Source organism: Tachyglossus aculeatus, chromosome X2 (assembly GCF_015852505.1).
Source record: "Tachyglossus aculeatus isolate mTacAcu1 chromosome X2, mTacAcu1.pri, whole genome shotgun sequence".
Taxonomy (NCBI): domain Eukaryota; kingdom Metazoa; phylum Chordata; class Mammalia; order Monotremata; family Tachyglossidae; genus Tachyglossus; species Tachyglossus aculeatus.
In genome coordinates, this window is record NC_052100.1 from 2,452,196 (window position 1) to 2,466,109 (window position 13,914).

The 13,914-nt window shown below is 49.2% G+C and overlaps 1 protein-coding gene across 6 annotated transcripts in view; it reads right to left on the reverse strand.

The window, feature by feature from the left end:
- LOC119949414 (ankyrin repeat and KH domain-containing protein 1-like) overlaps positions 1 to 13,914 on the reverse strand; it is a 93,311-nt gene that overhangs the window by 16,741 nt on the left and 62,656 nt on the right. For 4 of the 6 annotated variants that reach the window (XM_038771168.1, XM_038771167.1, XM_038771166.1 and 1 more), the window contains 4 exons: positions 8,100 to 8,882; positions 1,445 to 1,590; positions 1,209 to 1,320; positions 704 to 849 (listed from right to left, as the gene is read on the reverse strand). In XM_038771168.1, coding sequence (XP_038627096.1) covers positions 704 to 849; positions 1,209 to 1,320; positions 1,445 to 1,590; positions 8,100 to 8,882 — 1,187 coding nt within the window. The remainder of the gene's footprint in view (positions 1 to 703; positions 850 to 1,208; positions 1,321 to 1,444; positions 1,591 to 8,099; positions 8,883 to 13,914) is intronic. The other 2 variants (XM_038771171.1, XM_038771170.1) reach the window with 1 other exon arrangement.

Consider the following 13,914-nt stretch of genomic DNA (forward strand, 5'->3'; position numbering starts at 1 on the left):
AACTGAGCGCTTAATGTCGGCAGAGCACTGTACTAAGTGCTTGGGAGTGTACGATATTATCCAGGTGGTAGACATACTTCCTATCCAATGAGCTTATGGTCTAGAGGGGGAGACGGACATTAATATAAATAAATAAATAACGGATATAGACATAAGTAGTGGGGGGCTGGGAGGGAGGATAAATAAAGGGAGCAAGTCACGGCGATGCAGAAGGGAGTGGGAGAAGAGAAAATGAGGACTTAGGGAAGCCCTTTCGGAAGAGATGTGCCTTCAACGAGGGCCAACACGGAGGAACATCTAACTGGGGTTCACTTCGCCTCGGGACTCTGAGCACTATAAGCGCTCAGTGCAGCGTTCTGCACACTGCAAGCGTTCAGTAAATATGATGGATTGATCAATTGATCCCGGCTCCTCCAGCTGGCAAACACGCAGCTAACGTCACTCCGCAAACCACATACTTTCGGCGTTCCCAATTCCTCCACGTTAGGGGTACTTTCTCATCTAGGTTGTAAATGCCCCGGGCGAAACAAAACCTTCAGAGGCCAGGGGGTTTGCGACAGTCAAAAGGATACCCGATAAAGGCCGGACGAGCACCAGCGTTTCCGTCTGAGGCGGCTCAAGTGATTTCCACTCCCTACACCCACGGAGGCAAACCTAAAACGAAGCAGCCCACGCAGAGGGTAGCCAAGCTCGGTCACTTTACCTCTTGCCGCCCACCGGAGCACGCGAGCGAAAGCGGCGTGTCCTTGGTTCGTTCCGATTGTGCTTCTATGTCGCCGCCTTTGTCTAAGAGGATTTCCACTACTCCAACGTGGCCCGCGGTGGCGGCCAGGATCAGGGGAGTGAAACCTTCGCCGGAGGGGAAAAACAAGGAGTTAAAATTACATTCAAAAGCCTATTCAGAGAAAGCCGCAGGGAACCTTTCCGAGAGCAACCTGCATGGATCTCAAGGGCCAACGTGGACCTTTTAGGATGCTCCTGATTGAAACAGGTTGACTGACATTTCCCAAGGTGTTAGATCCTAAGCTCCTGGAGGGATGGGGATCAGGACAACAAATCCCCCCAGATTCCCTCGAGGGCTTCATCCAGCACTAGGTAAATACCGCTGTTCGAGCGACCAATCTGAGGGGTCCAGAGCCAGCCTGGCCCCATGGAAAACCCAGGTCGCCTTCTCATTTTGGCGCCTGCCCGGTCGGTCCCTGCCTTACCCTTCTTGTCTCTGTGCTCGATCTTGGCTTCCCGTGCAATCAGGACCGACACCAGTTCCTCGTGGCCACCCGCACACGCGAGGGTCAGGGCCGTGTCGTGGTTGCTCTCAGTCTGCAAGAGAGGGTGCAATGGCCCGAAAGCTCATTTCCGGTTGGGGGAGACGAATGGCGAGAACGCGCTGGCCGCCCCCGACCCTCCTCGGGGGAACGCGTGAGGCGGCGCTCAGGCTACTCACGTGGGCGTCGATGTCAACGGAGGGGTACATGGGGAGGACGGACTGGGACGCGGCCGTGGCCGTAGTCTGCGAGCAGGGCTCTGGTGTGGGGGACTCTGTGGTGTGTGAGGAACTGTTGGGCCCAGCGGGCACTCGGCTACTCACAGCTGAAAGACAATGGTTGGAAGACTCAGCACCCCTTCGCCGCAAATTTTGGGGCACACTGCCCACACCAGGAAGAGACCATCAGGGACCCCGACCTTTCTTACTGGAGCCACCTGTACAGAAAGCGGCTGGCAGAAGGCTCCTGGTGCCTCGGTTTCTACAACTGGGAGCCCCTCATGGGACGGGGACCATTTCTTACCTGGTACCCAGCCCAGCGCTTATCACACAGTAGGCCCTGAACAGATATCACAACCATCATTATCACCACTATCATTATTATCAATGAGCAACTGATTTTAGATTTGTGAGCTAATCTCTCACAGGGACAGGGGTGGGAACCCACATTTTAGAACCAGACCGGGCCTCACTAAAAAGGCCACGATTAGCGTGTCGACTCTCTCATCTGTATCACATTCAGGACAGGGGGGCAGATGGTTCAGAATTGGATGGTAAATTAAATTCACCTTGACCCAGGACTCCCACAGTTCAACAATACTGAGAAAAGGCACATACAACAGGGAGATTGCTGCTTATGCGTCTTTCACCTTCACTCAAAAAGGCGCGGATGCGGAAGTGATTGTTCAGATCATCGGTTTCGAAGCCCGACCTATTAGATCTTGAGTCTGTGGAAAAGGTTACTCCAATCCAGGTACCTTTGATAAAGAAAAGGTACAACCTAAGGGCTAAAAGGACAGACAGAAGACTATTTTTGAGTATATTTTGAAGCACCCATGATTCCCCGCCTTGCCAGACCCGCTTGCCCATCAGGAAAGGAAAAGGCTTTTTCTCCCAACTAATTTCCTAGATGATCTCATTTCCACCTGGAAGCGGACAGAAGACTTTCATTAAATTAAGATTCAGAATTAAGACAGTATATAGTCACTACATATTGAATGTAGGCTAAATGAAAGGGCTCCTAGTTTTCTACAGGGGAAATATAAGACAGAGGGCCACATGAGATGAGCCCATGGATTTGATGCAGTGAAACACAATTGCTGATGGTGTCTTAGAAAATGGAAAGTCAGGGCAAGTGTCTCAAAGCAACCAATAATAAAGTGGTATCTGTTAAGTGCTTACCATGTGCCAACCACTTTCCTAAGCGCTGAGGTAAGACCATAAAAGAAGATCAAAGTCATTGCCCACCAAGGGACTCACAGTCTACGAGAGAGGGAGAAGTATTATTTTTTACCTTCATTTTAGAGATGAGGTAACTGAGGCCCAGGGCAGTTCAGTGACTTGCCTAAGGTCACACGGCAGGTGAGTGGCAGAGCTGGGATGGGAATCCAGGCTCGCACTCTTTCCACTAGAACCACGATGCTTCTCTAAAAGGTGTCAAATGTGCGATCCTCTGGCCAGTGATCTGAGTATTCTGCCCGAAAAACAGAGTGGGCTAATGGTGTTCCTCCTGAGGGATCTTTCCAGTGGTGAGGACCCTCGAGTGGGAAATGGGAATTTGCCTCTCCCTGTCCCAAAGCCAATCGGGAGCAGCACGGCCAAGCAGAAAGACCCCGGGGCCCGGGAGTCAGAGGACCTGGGTTCTAAACCTGGCACCGTCACGTGACTGCTGGATGAGCACGGTCAAGTTGCTTCTCTTCTCTGTGCCTCAGTTGCTTCATCTCTAAAATGGGGATTAAATCCTACTCCCCTTGACTCAGACTGTGAGCCATATATGGGAGGGAGACTGTGTCCAACCCAATTATCCTGTATCTACCCCAGTGCTTAGAACAGTGCTTGATGCATAGTAAGCGCTTAACAAATACCATTAAAAAAGGTGGGGGGGTTGCAGGCAAAACTGTGGGGGTCTCCTGGAAAGTTATTTCATCAGCAGAGGAAAATTCTCTGTGTGAATTTCTCCCTCTTTTGTTAATGACTTCACTTCTAATTTACATGAAGTACTGGCAACTACAAAACCCCACAGTCCATCCCTAGCCAGCCCCCCTCCCCCTGCCCCAGAAATCCAGTTTGCTATTTTAGGTGAAACAAATGCGAAGAGTGATTAAAAACGACTTTTAGTCATCTGCTTAAGGTGGCCGCACACTTTTCAACATACGGCGGCAAAATCAATTAGCTTCTTTTGTAGGGAGAGCGAGCGAGAAGGGGGAAAGAAAAAACTCGACAAACATCTGTTGCCTAACTCGGCAGCAGATTTTTGCTGTTCCAGGCGGGACACTAGTAGAAATAACTTAATTACCAGACTGTGGCTGGACTGCCTTGGAGTTTTTCGGAATTATTCAGACGTTAATGAAACCGTGACGATCAAACGGCGCTTCGGTGTACCGCTTCGAAATGAAGAATCCGTGGACTGGGGAAGGGAGCCAAGAGTGGCGGGCGTGGAGCCTGGCACCGCGGGATTTGCTCCCGGAGGTGTTTTAAGGGCAGCCTGAGAGTCAGCTCAAGGTGCCACCGAGGCCGGATGAGAGTCTGGGTCCTTTTCAACATGATACCACCCTGGAGGCCCCCTCGGGTGCCCCTGGCCTGCATGGGCAAAGTGGCATTTGACAGCTACGTTAGACCCGAGGTCACCCTCAGCATTTTGACTAAGACCCTTCTATCCCCGCTACTCCCCAACCCTTCCTTTACTCCTTTTTTTTTTTTTAAAATGGTATTTGCTAAGTGCTTTATTGTTCTAAGAGCTGTGGTAATTACAGGTTAGTCGGATCAGACTCAGTCCCTGTCCTGCAGGGAGCTCACAGTCTAAGGAGAAGGGAGAGCAGGTATTGAATCCCCTTCTGCTGCTGAGGAAACTGAAGCCCAGAGAAGTCAAGTGACTTGCCCACGGTCACACAGGTGGAGCCGGGATCCCCTGACTCTCATGCCCATGCTCGTTCCACTAAGCCACGGTGCTTCTCATTATGACCTATTAACCTGGGCATACCCCACCAAGGTCCAGTCGATTATCATTATCACACGACATCTCCATAGAAACCCCCTCTCCGGTCGCAGTACAATGATGAAAAACCAAGCAAAAACTGATTGAGGTACAGGGCACAAAGTTTGAGTGGTCTCTCTCTCTCTCTCTCACGTACTCACACACACAAAACCGAAAACTAAAGAGTCAATCTAAAATTGAAAGGGAGGAGAGAAATCACCCTCAACAGTTTGGGGGAGAAAACTCTTGTCAGAAAAGTTGTAGTGAGAGTTCGGATCTCGGCCGGCCACCGGAATTGGCTATTGAGGGGCCGTGCGTGATTCAGACACTGGTGGTGGTGGCGGCGGCGATGTGAGGAAGAGGAATTGGGTGGTGCTGGGGGGACGCATTGCCGCGATCTCCTATGGAGCCTAACTTCCTGACAGATTCAAAGCAAGCTTTAAGGTCAAAAGGAGACGGAGAACTCTCCCACTGTGGATCCCTCACCTCCCAAAGTCACCGGAATCGGGCTCCACTGACACTGCGGCCTGACTAAATGAGAGTGAGGCCTACTAGAAAGTGAAACAGTACCTGGGAATTTGGCTTTTAGAGTTTTTTGTTCGGTGCCACGTATTTATTTGGAGGGCAACCAAGAGAGGCTTTAGCTAAAAGTCGGAAGTGCCGCACGTTCAGAACTCGAAGCCACCTCGTGGCTTCAGGAGCCCCTTTTGTTCAGCCAGAGCCAGAAGAATACGACTCAGACGCCCAGTCACAAACGCCAAGGGGAACACCTGTGATGGAGGCTCTCAGAAAGTGGAAATTCGGGCTCGGAATTTTATGGCCAATGAGACACGTTCCTCATCTCTTCTGTTGTGAGGAGGTGGCTGCGAGGCACCTGGAACTTTGCCGAGTTGCTAACCCAGGAGACTTTGCCGGCCAAGTGCTTTTTCAAGACTAGGACCCATTCCCAAAGGTCGACACCTTATAGAGGGCTAGGCCAGGAATTCAGTGGAAGCTCCTTGGGGGCAGGGAGCGTGTTTCTAGCTTCCACTGGCCACTCCGGATCTGGAAGTACGATCTGGAGGCAGAAATTGGGGCTGTAGATTAAAAGACTCAGTTCCCCTTTACTGGGGTCAAGATTGGATGTCAGGAGGCTGCCCCTCAATCCCGCTGGTTCTACCTGATTTTCCCCTTCCCCAGGTCCAATTATTTCACAAAGTTTAATGGACAGGACCCCAGCGTGGGATTTTCCAGTTCTGAAGACTGCCAGCAGACTTCCCTTTCCCAGGAAATTGAATTGGCTGCATAATGTTGCATAATCAGAGGCCAGGACAACCTTTTTTTGGGGAGAGAAATATTCCATTACATACAGGGAGGGATCAAAAAAAAACAAAACCAAAAACAAATAAACCTCTGCCAAATTCATGAAACAGAACACACCGCTCTGTAGATGTAGACAGTAATCTACATCCGTAAACTGTAAGCTCCTAATTGACAGGGATAGTGCCTACCATCTCTGTTGCACTGTGCTCTCCCAGGCACTTAGTACAGTACTCGGCACACACTAGGTGCTGAGTCAATATCACCAATTGATCCCCTGCCTGCCCATGCTGCTTGAGGGATCGCCGCTGGTTGCCGCTTGAACTTTTTATCTCGGTGTCCTATGGGCCTTTCACTAACCACTAGTTTTTGATTTTGTTTTGGCTGTCGCTGATGAGCGCAAGATGGGATCCTGCTTATAAACCGTAAGTACAATTTTTCTCAAACATATCTTGCCCAGGAGAATGCTTGTTTGCTCCAACTCCATCTCTCTCTCTCTCTCTCTCTCACTCACACACACACAAATTGGCTTTCACAAGACACCCAAACGACAGTCCCCTTGTATGCACCAATGCTAACTTAGTACCTGACAAAAATGCTGAATGCTTCGTAGATGTCTGATGACTTTAAGGACTGCTTCTGTGCAGTAGGTGCCCAAAGATGGGTGGCTACACATTTTACATGAGCTGAACTCAACTGGCAAATGATCTGACAAGTACTTAAGAGCCCGGCCTTCCCTTCCTCCTCAACCCCCTAGAGCTCACCCCTGTCCCCATCCCCACAGATGCTCGGATTTTAATTTACTTTTTGGACCGTTGTCTGCTGGGCAGCAATACACACAACCTACCAAGAGTACCTCAAGACAACACGATACTCCTAAATGGAACTGCAAGCCATCACCCACCCGGGGTAGTAGGGGAAGAACCCAGAAGCCCTCCCTGCCAAAGCACTAAACTGTGGCACAAAGAATCTTATTCCGTAGTTACTGAGTTGAGATTCGGAGCATTGAGTTGCAAAACAGGACGAAGGAAAGTATAGGAAGAGACCGGCCTCAGGTAGGGGGGTGGGGGCGGAGAAATCGGTTGGCCTAAGAGACAGGTTGGGTCTGAAGCTTTTGAATGTCATCCTTGGCTTCTGACTTCTTCCTTCACCAAGAGCTAGTCTGCTGTTCGTCTGCTTTGAGACCCCCAAAGAGATGCTACGTTCTCCAACCGTCTCCGGAAGGTAAGAGGCTGGGTGCCCGGATTCTCAACGCTGGGGACAGGGAGGGAGGAGGTTGTGGGAGGAGGAGGAGGTCTGGTAAGCTGGAGACTAACTCGAGCAACCTGATTCCACCTCTGACTGACACCTTCCCACCCAAGGACCTTAGAAAACAGTCAACAGACAGGGAAGCTTGCCAAGCTCCGCAGGGAGCTTTCGGAAGCGTTGTCCTGCAAGAGTCAACCCCCGACACTCAGATTCCTAATGTCCTGCAACATGATTAGAACTGCATCCCATCTGGGAAGACGCACGGTTTGTCTGAACCCAATCGTGTGGCTTTAAAATGCATTCTGCCTAGGCGTTTTCAGCCTATTCGCCCAGACTGATTTCTCCTTTGGTGCAAAAAAATGCCTTTCAGGTATAGGTGCCCTGGAGTTTCGGTACCCGGGATTGAGTGGCCGTCGCTGTGACTCGCAAGATTAGATCCTGCAAAGGGACGCCCATCACAACTGTTAATATGGAAGAGTCACCGAGCCCAGTCAATAGGGTGACCCTGCCTTCCCCCGGTTATCGCTGTCCAGCAAGGACGCGGCTCTCCATCTTCTCAAGCCCACCCCTGTGGGACAGAACCTCCCGAGGACTCTGCAGCCACATCTGAAGGCTTCAACTGAGCAACAGAGTAATGATACCATCTCCACCTTCGGCGATCTGACAAAGACGAGGAGGAAAGGAAACCCACTGGGTGCAAGGCCTACCGACCCTAAGGATAGTCGCTTCCCACCAACACAGTGGGAAATGAGGAGGTTTGCGCAAGGGCCATTTCCAGAATGGAAAACCAACTGGTTCCACTGGGGAGGGGAGGGGCTGGGCGCAAAAGGCAAAGCAAGAAAAAACAGGGGAGAGCACCCGGGCAAGAGAGAGAGAGAGAAATGGAGAGTGGAAGAGAGAGAGATGGAAGGGAAAAGAGAGATGGAGGGAAAGGGAGAAGGAAGGAGGGAGAGAAAGAGAGAAAGAGAGAGACACAGAGAGTGAGTGAGAGGGAAAGAGAAAGAGAGAGAGAGAGAGAGAGAGAGAGAGAGAGAGAGAGAGAGAGAGAGAGAGAGAGAGAGAGAGAGAGAGAGAGAGAGAGAATTCTTAACCCACCTGCTATCAGGTCATCAAGAGTGTCGGTAAGCGTCTGTGCTGGGGTGCCAACCATTAATCCATCTGGTTCTTGAACTAAGAGCCCCTGCCCACGTCCAGCAATCTGTGGCTGTCCTACATTCTGCTGATTCCCTAATACTTTCTGAAGTTCAAGAGCATTCGTCCCGTTATAGCCTAAGTCACCGGGAAAGTTGCACTGGGGAGGCGGCAGGGGCTGGATGGGGACAAAATCGATCTGCTCGGCGGGCGGGGTAGACCTCCGCTCCTCGGCCTCGTCTTCCTTGCCCTCGTCCTTTGCGGACCCGGCATCGACTGGAGGGGCCGCCGCCAAGTGATCCTCAGGGAGGAGGCCGCCGCCACCGCCGCCGCCGTCTCCGTCCCCTTCCGGGGAGCCGCCCCGCTGGGGGCACGACGGCTGCTGGGGAGCCGCTTTGTCCGCCTGGCCTTTGGTCTCCAGGTATTCTTTGGTGAACTGCTGCTGGGTTTTCATCTGCAACTGCCTCTCCACTTTCTGCAGCTCCTTCAGGATCTTCTTCTTCTTCTGGACCTGCTCTTCGCGGTTCTTTTTGAGCTCTTCAATTTTATCTTTGTTCAGGGGCTCTCCCTGAATCAATTCCAGGGACTTCAGCTGGGCTTTTTCAATGGCACTAATTCTCTGTCCCAGTTCATTCAGTTTGCCTTCAGTCTCCTCTACTATGCACTCCAAGGGCTGGTATGGGTGAAAAGGTGGTAGGAGGTTCTGTTCTGCTACCTGCACGGAACTTGGCTTCTGCTTGGCTGTACCTAAGCACATGAAAAATGTTTGAAAAAGTGCCCCGCTAAAGAGTTATCCCTCCACACAAACCTCCCACCCGCCAAAAAAGAAAAAAAAAAAAAATAAGAGAAAGAAAAAAAGAAAAAAAAGAGAGAGAGAAAAACCCTTCATACGAGGAGAGTAGAGATGTCCAAAACACACGCTCTGGTTCAACAGGTTGGCACCGACACCGTCAGAACACGCAGGTCAAACCAGCACAGTACCAACATAGTCGTTTAAATGGAAATGCCAACTCCAACACCTCAGAGGATGGATCCCGGCGGCTACAAAAGGGACGGCTGACGTGGGTTGCTAAGACTGGAGGGCAAGAAGGTCAAATCTGAATCGATACCGTGGTCCCTATTTGAAAAGTGTGTCACGGGCACTCAGGAAACCGGCCCCGATCTGATGGACTTCACCGACCCACTCCCGGGTTAACGCCACAAGTTAACCAAGGAGATGGAATTCTGTCGCTCAGAGCCACAAATTTTCAAATTTGAGATGAGCCCCGTGGGCTGTGGCCATTGCCCGTTTTTTTTTTTTCCTCCCGAGTCCTCTTGGCCAACCCATCTGATGGATTCAGTTGCTTTTGCGGCTTTTATTTCCCCGGCAGAGGCACGGTATTCAACTGGATTTTCCGGGCACAGTTTTTCGGAGTTAAGGCGAATAATCCGGCCAAAAAGTAAGTCCTTGCTTCAAAATCTGCCGGGAGGCCAAGCTCAACTCGAAAGAGACTTGTTTCGTCCCAAGCAAACATTCCACACACAACCAGAAGGCACGTTTCCACTCCGTTCATCCTGAACTGCTATTTTACGTACTGGTTTATTTTAAATCACACACCAATCTCCCCTTCCCGTGCAATTCAAGCCTAGTCAGTAACAGGCAAATTTGAGATGTGAGTCCTTTCCTACTGAAATTAGCTAAAAAAAAAAAAAAAAAAAAGCCAGCCGTTTAACCTGTAGTCTGTGCACGGTCACTTGACTTGTGTAGCTTATTTAAATATTTTCAAACTCACAACAGGCTATGTATGCAAAGCACTCAACTGTCATTAAAAAAAAAATGGACAGATCTCACCCCAAAGACACACACACACCAGTCCACTAGATATCTTACATCCTAAAAGTTCATAGGTGGCAAACCCAAACACAGGAATTCAAAGGTCAATTTTGTTTTTGTGCTGAAACTAGGAGAGACACATTCACGCACCCAAAGCTCTGTGATATCTGGTAGGCCCCTTTTCTGTGCCCTTCCCAGGGACACCTTTTCACCACTTAATTGGTGGCACCAGGGATCTCTGTGGCTCCTGGCACCTCCACTTTTACACAGAAAAGACAATAATGGAGGATCTGGCAGGGTCCTTCGGCCTGGGGCCGCTAAGACCCCTTCTTTGGCAGACTGGCTTCACGGTTTAGCACAATTTAAGCCTGCTTTTTGGGCCTCGGCAGCCTCCCCTCTCAGCTGCCCTTCTCTTTCTGTTTCTGGAAGGGGAAGGGACACGGCGATTTTTAAGATGCCATTCAGTGGGTCTCTACAGAATGAAAGGTCTTTATAAACTGACAACAGCAAACCGCTTGCAGTTGCAATAAATGATATACCTGGGGTAGGAAAGACAGGGACGGCAATCCACCTCATTATCTTGAATTTTCACCAGGGTTTAGCACGGTGCTTCGAACATAGTAAGCGCTGAGCAATACCACTATCAGAAATGTCTCCTTTGTGAGCTTGGGCAAGTCACTTCCACTTCTCTGTTCCCTCAGTTCCCTCATCTGGAAAATGGGGGATTAGGACTATGAGCCCCAGGTGGAAAATGGACCATGTCCAACCTGATCAGCTTGTATCTACCCCAGCGCTTAGAACAGTGCTTGGCACACAGTAAGCGCTTAACAAATACCAACATTATTATTAGTAGTATTAAGTACCATAAAAAATAAATGTTAGATCTTTCAAAACCTTAAAGGAGTAATAAATACCAGTTAAATCTTTCAGAACTTTAAAACGATGATTAGAAGGGGCCAAGAATAAGTCTTGGAAAGCGGAGGTCAGTGACTGACTGGGATGGCACGATTAACCGTGCTACAGCAAATTCTCCTAAGAACCTGAGAATAGTAGATGATTCACAATGTCTATGTTAACACCCATGGCAAAAAGACCCAGAAAGGACCAGCTAAACTGAGATGAATGAAGTGCCCTACCATTTAGCCCCCTAGGAACGGTCACCCCCTCTTGTACCTCCCCCAGGTCTTAGCACTGTGTTGGGCACGCAGTGAGCGCTTAAGAAATACTATTCCACAAGGCCTAACTCTACCAGTATGCTTCTTCTGGCATGTAACTATTAATCAAATGGGGGCAAGGCAGAAACATATCATTAGTATAAAAGCACAAGCTACTGACACCAAAAGAATTGGATTGGGGGTTGGGGAGGGAGCAGGGAGGAAGAAAGCCACTTATGGGTGCTTGCAACCCACACCCTCATCTGTGGCATGATTACCCATGCCACCCGATAGCGTCTAAAGCTCCTTAAGTGGAATGGAAATTAAACTGGAGACAAAGCAAGAAAGACTATCTTAACCCAAGAATTGAACAGTTTCTTCACTCAAAAAGATGGCATTTATATGTTTTATAAATTTGGCATGGAAGTAGAATTTACTAAAGCTGCTAAACATCCAGGGGGTGCTCAGGTTGTAATACCTCTGGCTCATGAGCCCTAGAATACATACATCCCTCCGCCACAACATTACGTCAGACAGCTGCAAGTCAGTTCATTTCCTTCCCTGTTGGAGCCTTCCCTCTCAATCTTCACCCATCGGCTTCAACTACCATTTCCTCGTGGAGGAGTACCAAATCCATGGCACTAGCTCTGACTGCTCCTTCTTTACCATCTTACATCTCCCTCTGCCTCTATGACGTCTTTATTTGGATGTCGTTTAATAAGGTTACCAATTAGGATGCCCCCAACCCACCTCCCAACCCGCTCAACCTGCCAGGCTTGATTTCCAGCCGTAAGTGGCAGCCAAGGCACCTTCTCTGGCTTTCCACTCATCGGATCGGAGCTCTGCTTCCCCACACCACCTCAAGCTGCAGGGATGGAGACGGTGATGGTTTGGGGTGGTGGTGGGGGGCCCCCTTCCCAGGCTTGCAAACGCATAGAGCAGGTTCTGCCTGCAGCCTCTAGAGAAACTCCCAGGCAATGACTGTCCAATGCAATAATGTCCCCACGTTCCTCTTGACTATGACTTGGAAATCAAACCTCCCCACTCCTAGCATTGTTTGTGTGTCACTTGGAAGTGTTTTTGCGGACACCCTTCCCAGGTTCTTCTTCCTGTTAGCCCCTTGAAGGAAGGGATCTTGTCTACCACCTTATTATATTGTATTTCCCAAAGGAGTTAGTCCAGTGTTCTGCACCCACAGTAAGTGCTCCATAAATTCCACTGGTGGATAAATCAATTTTCTTTCCTTCCCTGTTTGGGCTCAAGTTTGGACCTTGTGGTGAACTGGATACTCTATTCCCTGCTGCGTGGCTTCTCACTTGCTTCCCCTTTCCCATCCTGCTTAAACCTCTAGGTATTGAAATCGCTCCCTCAAATTCCCGTGTGCATCAAGCATATATCAGGGCAACGATGCTCCTGCTTAAACCTCTAAGTATAGAAATCGCGCCCTGAAATTCCCGTGTGCATCAAGCATATATCGGGGCAACGATGCTGAGGCTCAAAACACTGGCTATTCATCTCTCTGGGGGCAAAAGGCTCCTAAGGGGTTCTGCTGGCCCACATGCTTCTCTCTTGGATATCATCATCTCTTGGGTCGTTGTGGGCAAAAACTGACCTCGTACAGGCGGACTGTTGAAGATGGTGTTTGCACAAATTTCATTAGCATTTACCCGGGACAGAGGAATGATGCTCACATAATATTCAAATGAAATTAGATATCATGACATCCACATGGTGGTCTCAAACTGTGCAGATTATATTCTGACCCAAAGTTTTAAGAATACCATGACATACCGTTGCTTTGAGCGTACCGTGATTGAAACTTCTGCAAGCTTCCCCTAAATCCAGATAGGGCTCTCAAACTTTTTTTCCCAGTGACTCTGATCTCCAAGAGGGCAGGAGAACTGAGCAAAGATCTGTTTTGGGCTTGAGGAATCAATCATCAATTTTGGTAGGGTTCCAGTTTGCTCATGACTAGGTCCCAAGGGAACGGCTTGGGCAGCGTTCTTTATGAACTTTATGGTCATTTTCTTGTAGTTGATGTTGGACCCTTTGGCTTTGACCTTTATGTTTTGTTGCATGTAAGGGTGAGGTGTTTTTGAAACAGCCCACCTATCCACACCCTACCGGAAAAGAAGCCCAGTTATGATGAAACTCATTTACCTCTCCACCTAAGGAGCCTGCTGCAAAGAAACTTTGAAGCTCTCAAAACATAAGCAACTGAGTCATGAGTTGGGCCAACTTAGACATGTTAAAATAATAATAATAATAATGCTTTGGTGGAGGTTAATCATGCTTATTCCTAACAATAAAGAATACGTTAATATCCATCATGGCATAGGCAACACAACCGGCCGGGAAGCAATAATTCACATTCCATTACTTAATGCAGACCCAGCCTAGGGCTGCCGGAAATCTCCAATTTATGAAAACAGAAGAGGATGGTGGAATTACACCAAAACCACCTGGTGTAGGTTAGAAAGGGAAAGGGCTACCCAGACTGACAGGATGTGGGAAGAGGGAGTTGTAATGATGGTGGCTGCAGAAATCGGACTCAAGACCCTATCCCTCAAGGCTAGAATGTTAGAAAATGCTGACAAGAAAGAGAGCTGCAAGGGAAGAAATGGGTGAGAAGGAAAATAGAGAGAGGAATAAAAGAAGAGACGCTCTAGAAATTGCATCAGAAAAGGAATTTTGGGGTGACAAACGGGGAGAAAATTAGGGAGAAAGGGCATAAGAATCTACGCAATAGGTGGAAACAGTCTAAAAGAGCCAGAGTGGGGTGCAGAGCTACGAACTGCTACACCCAAAAAAT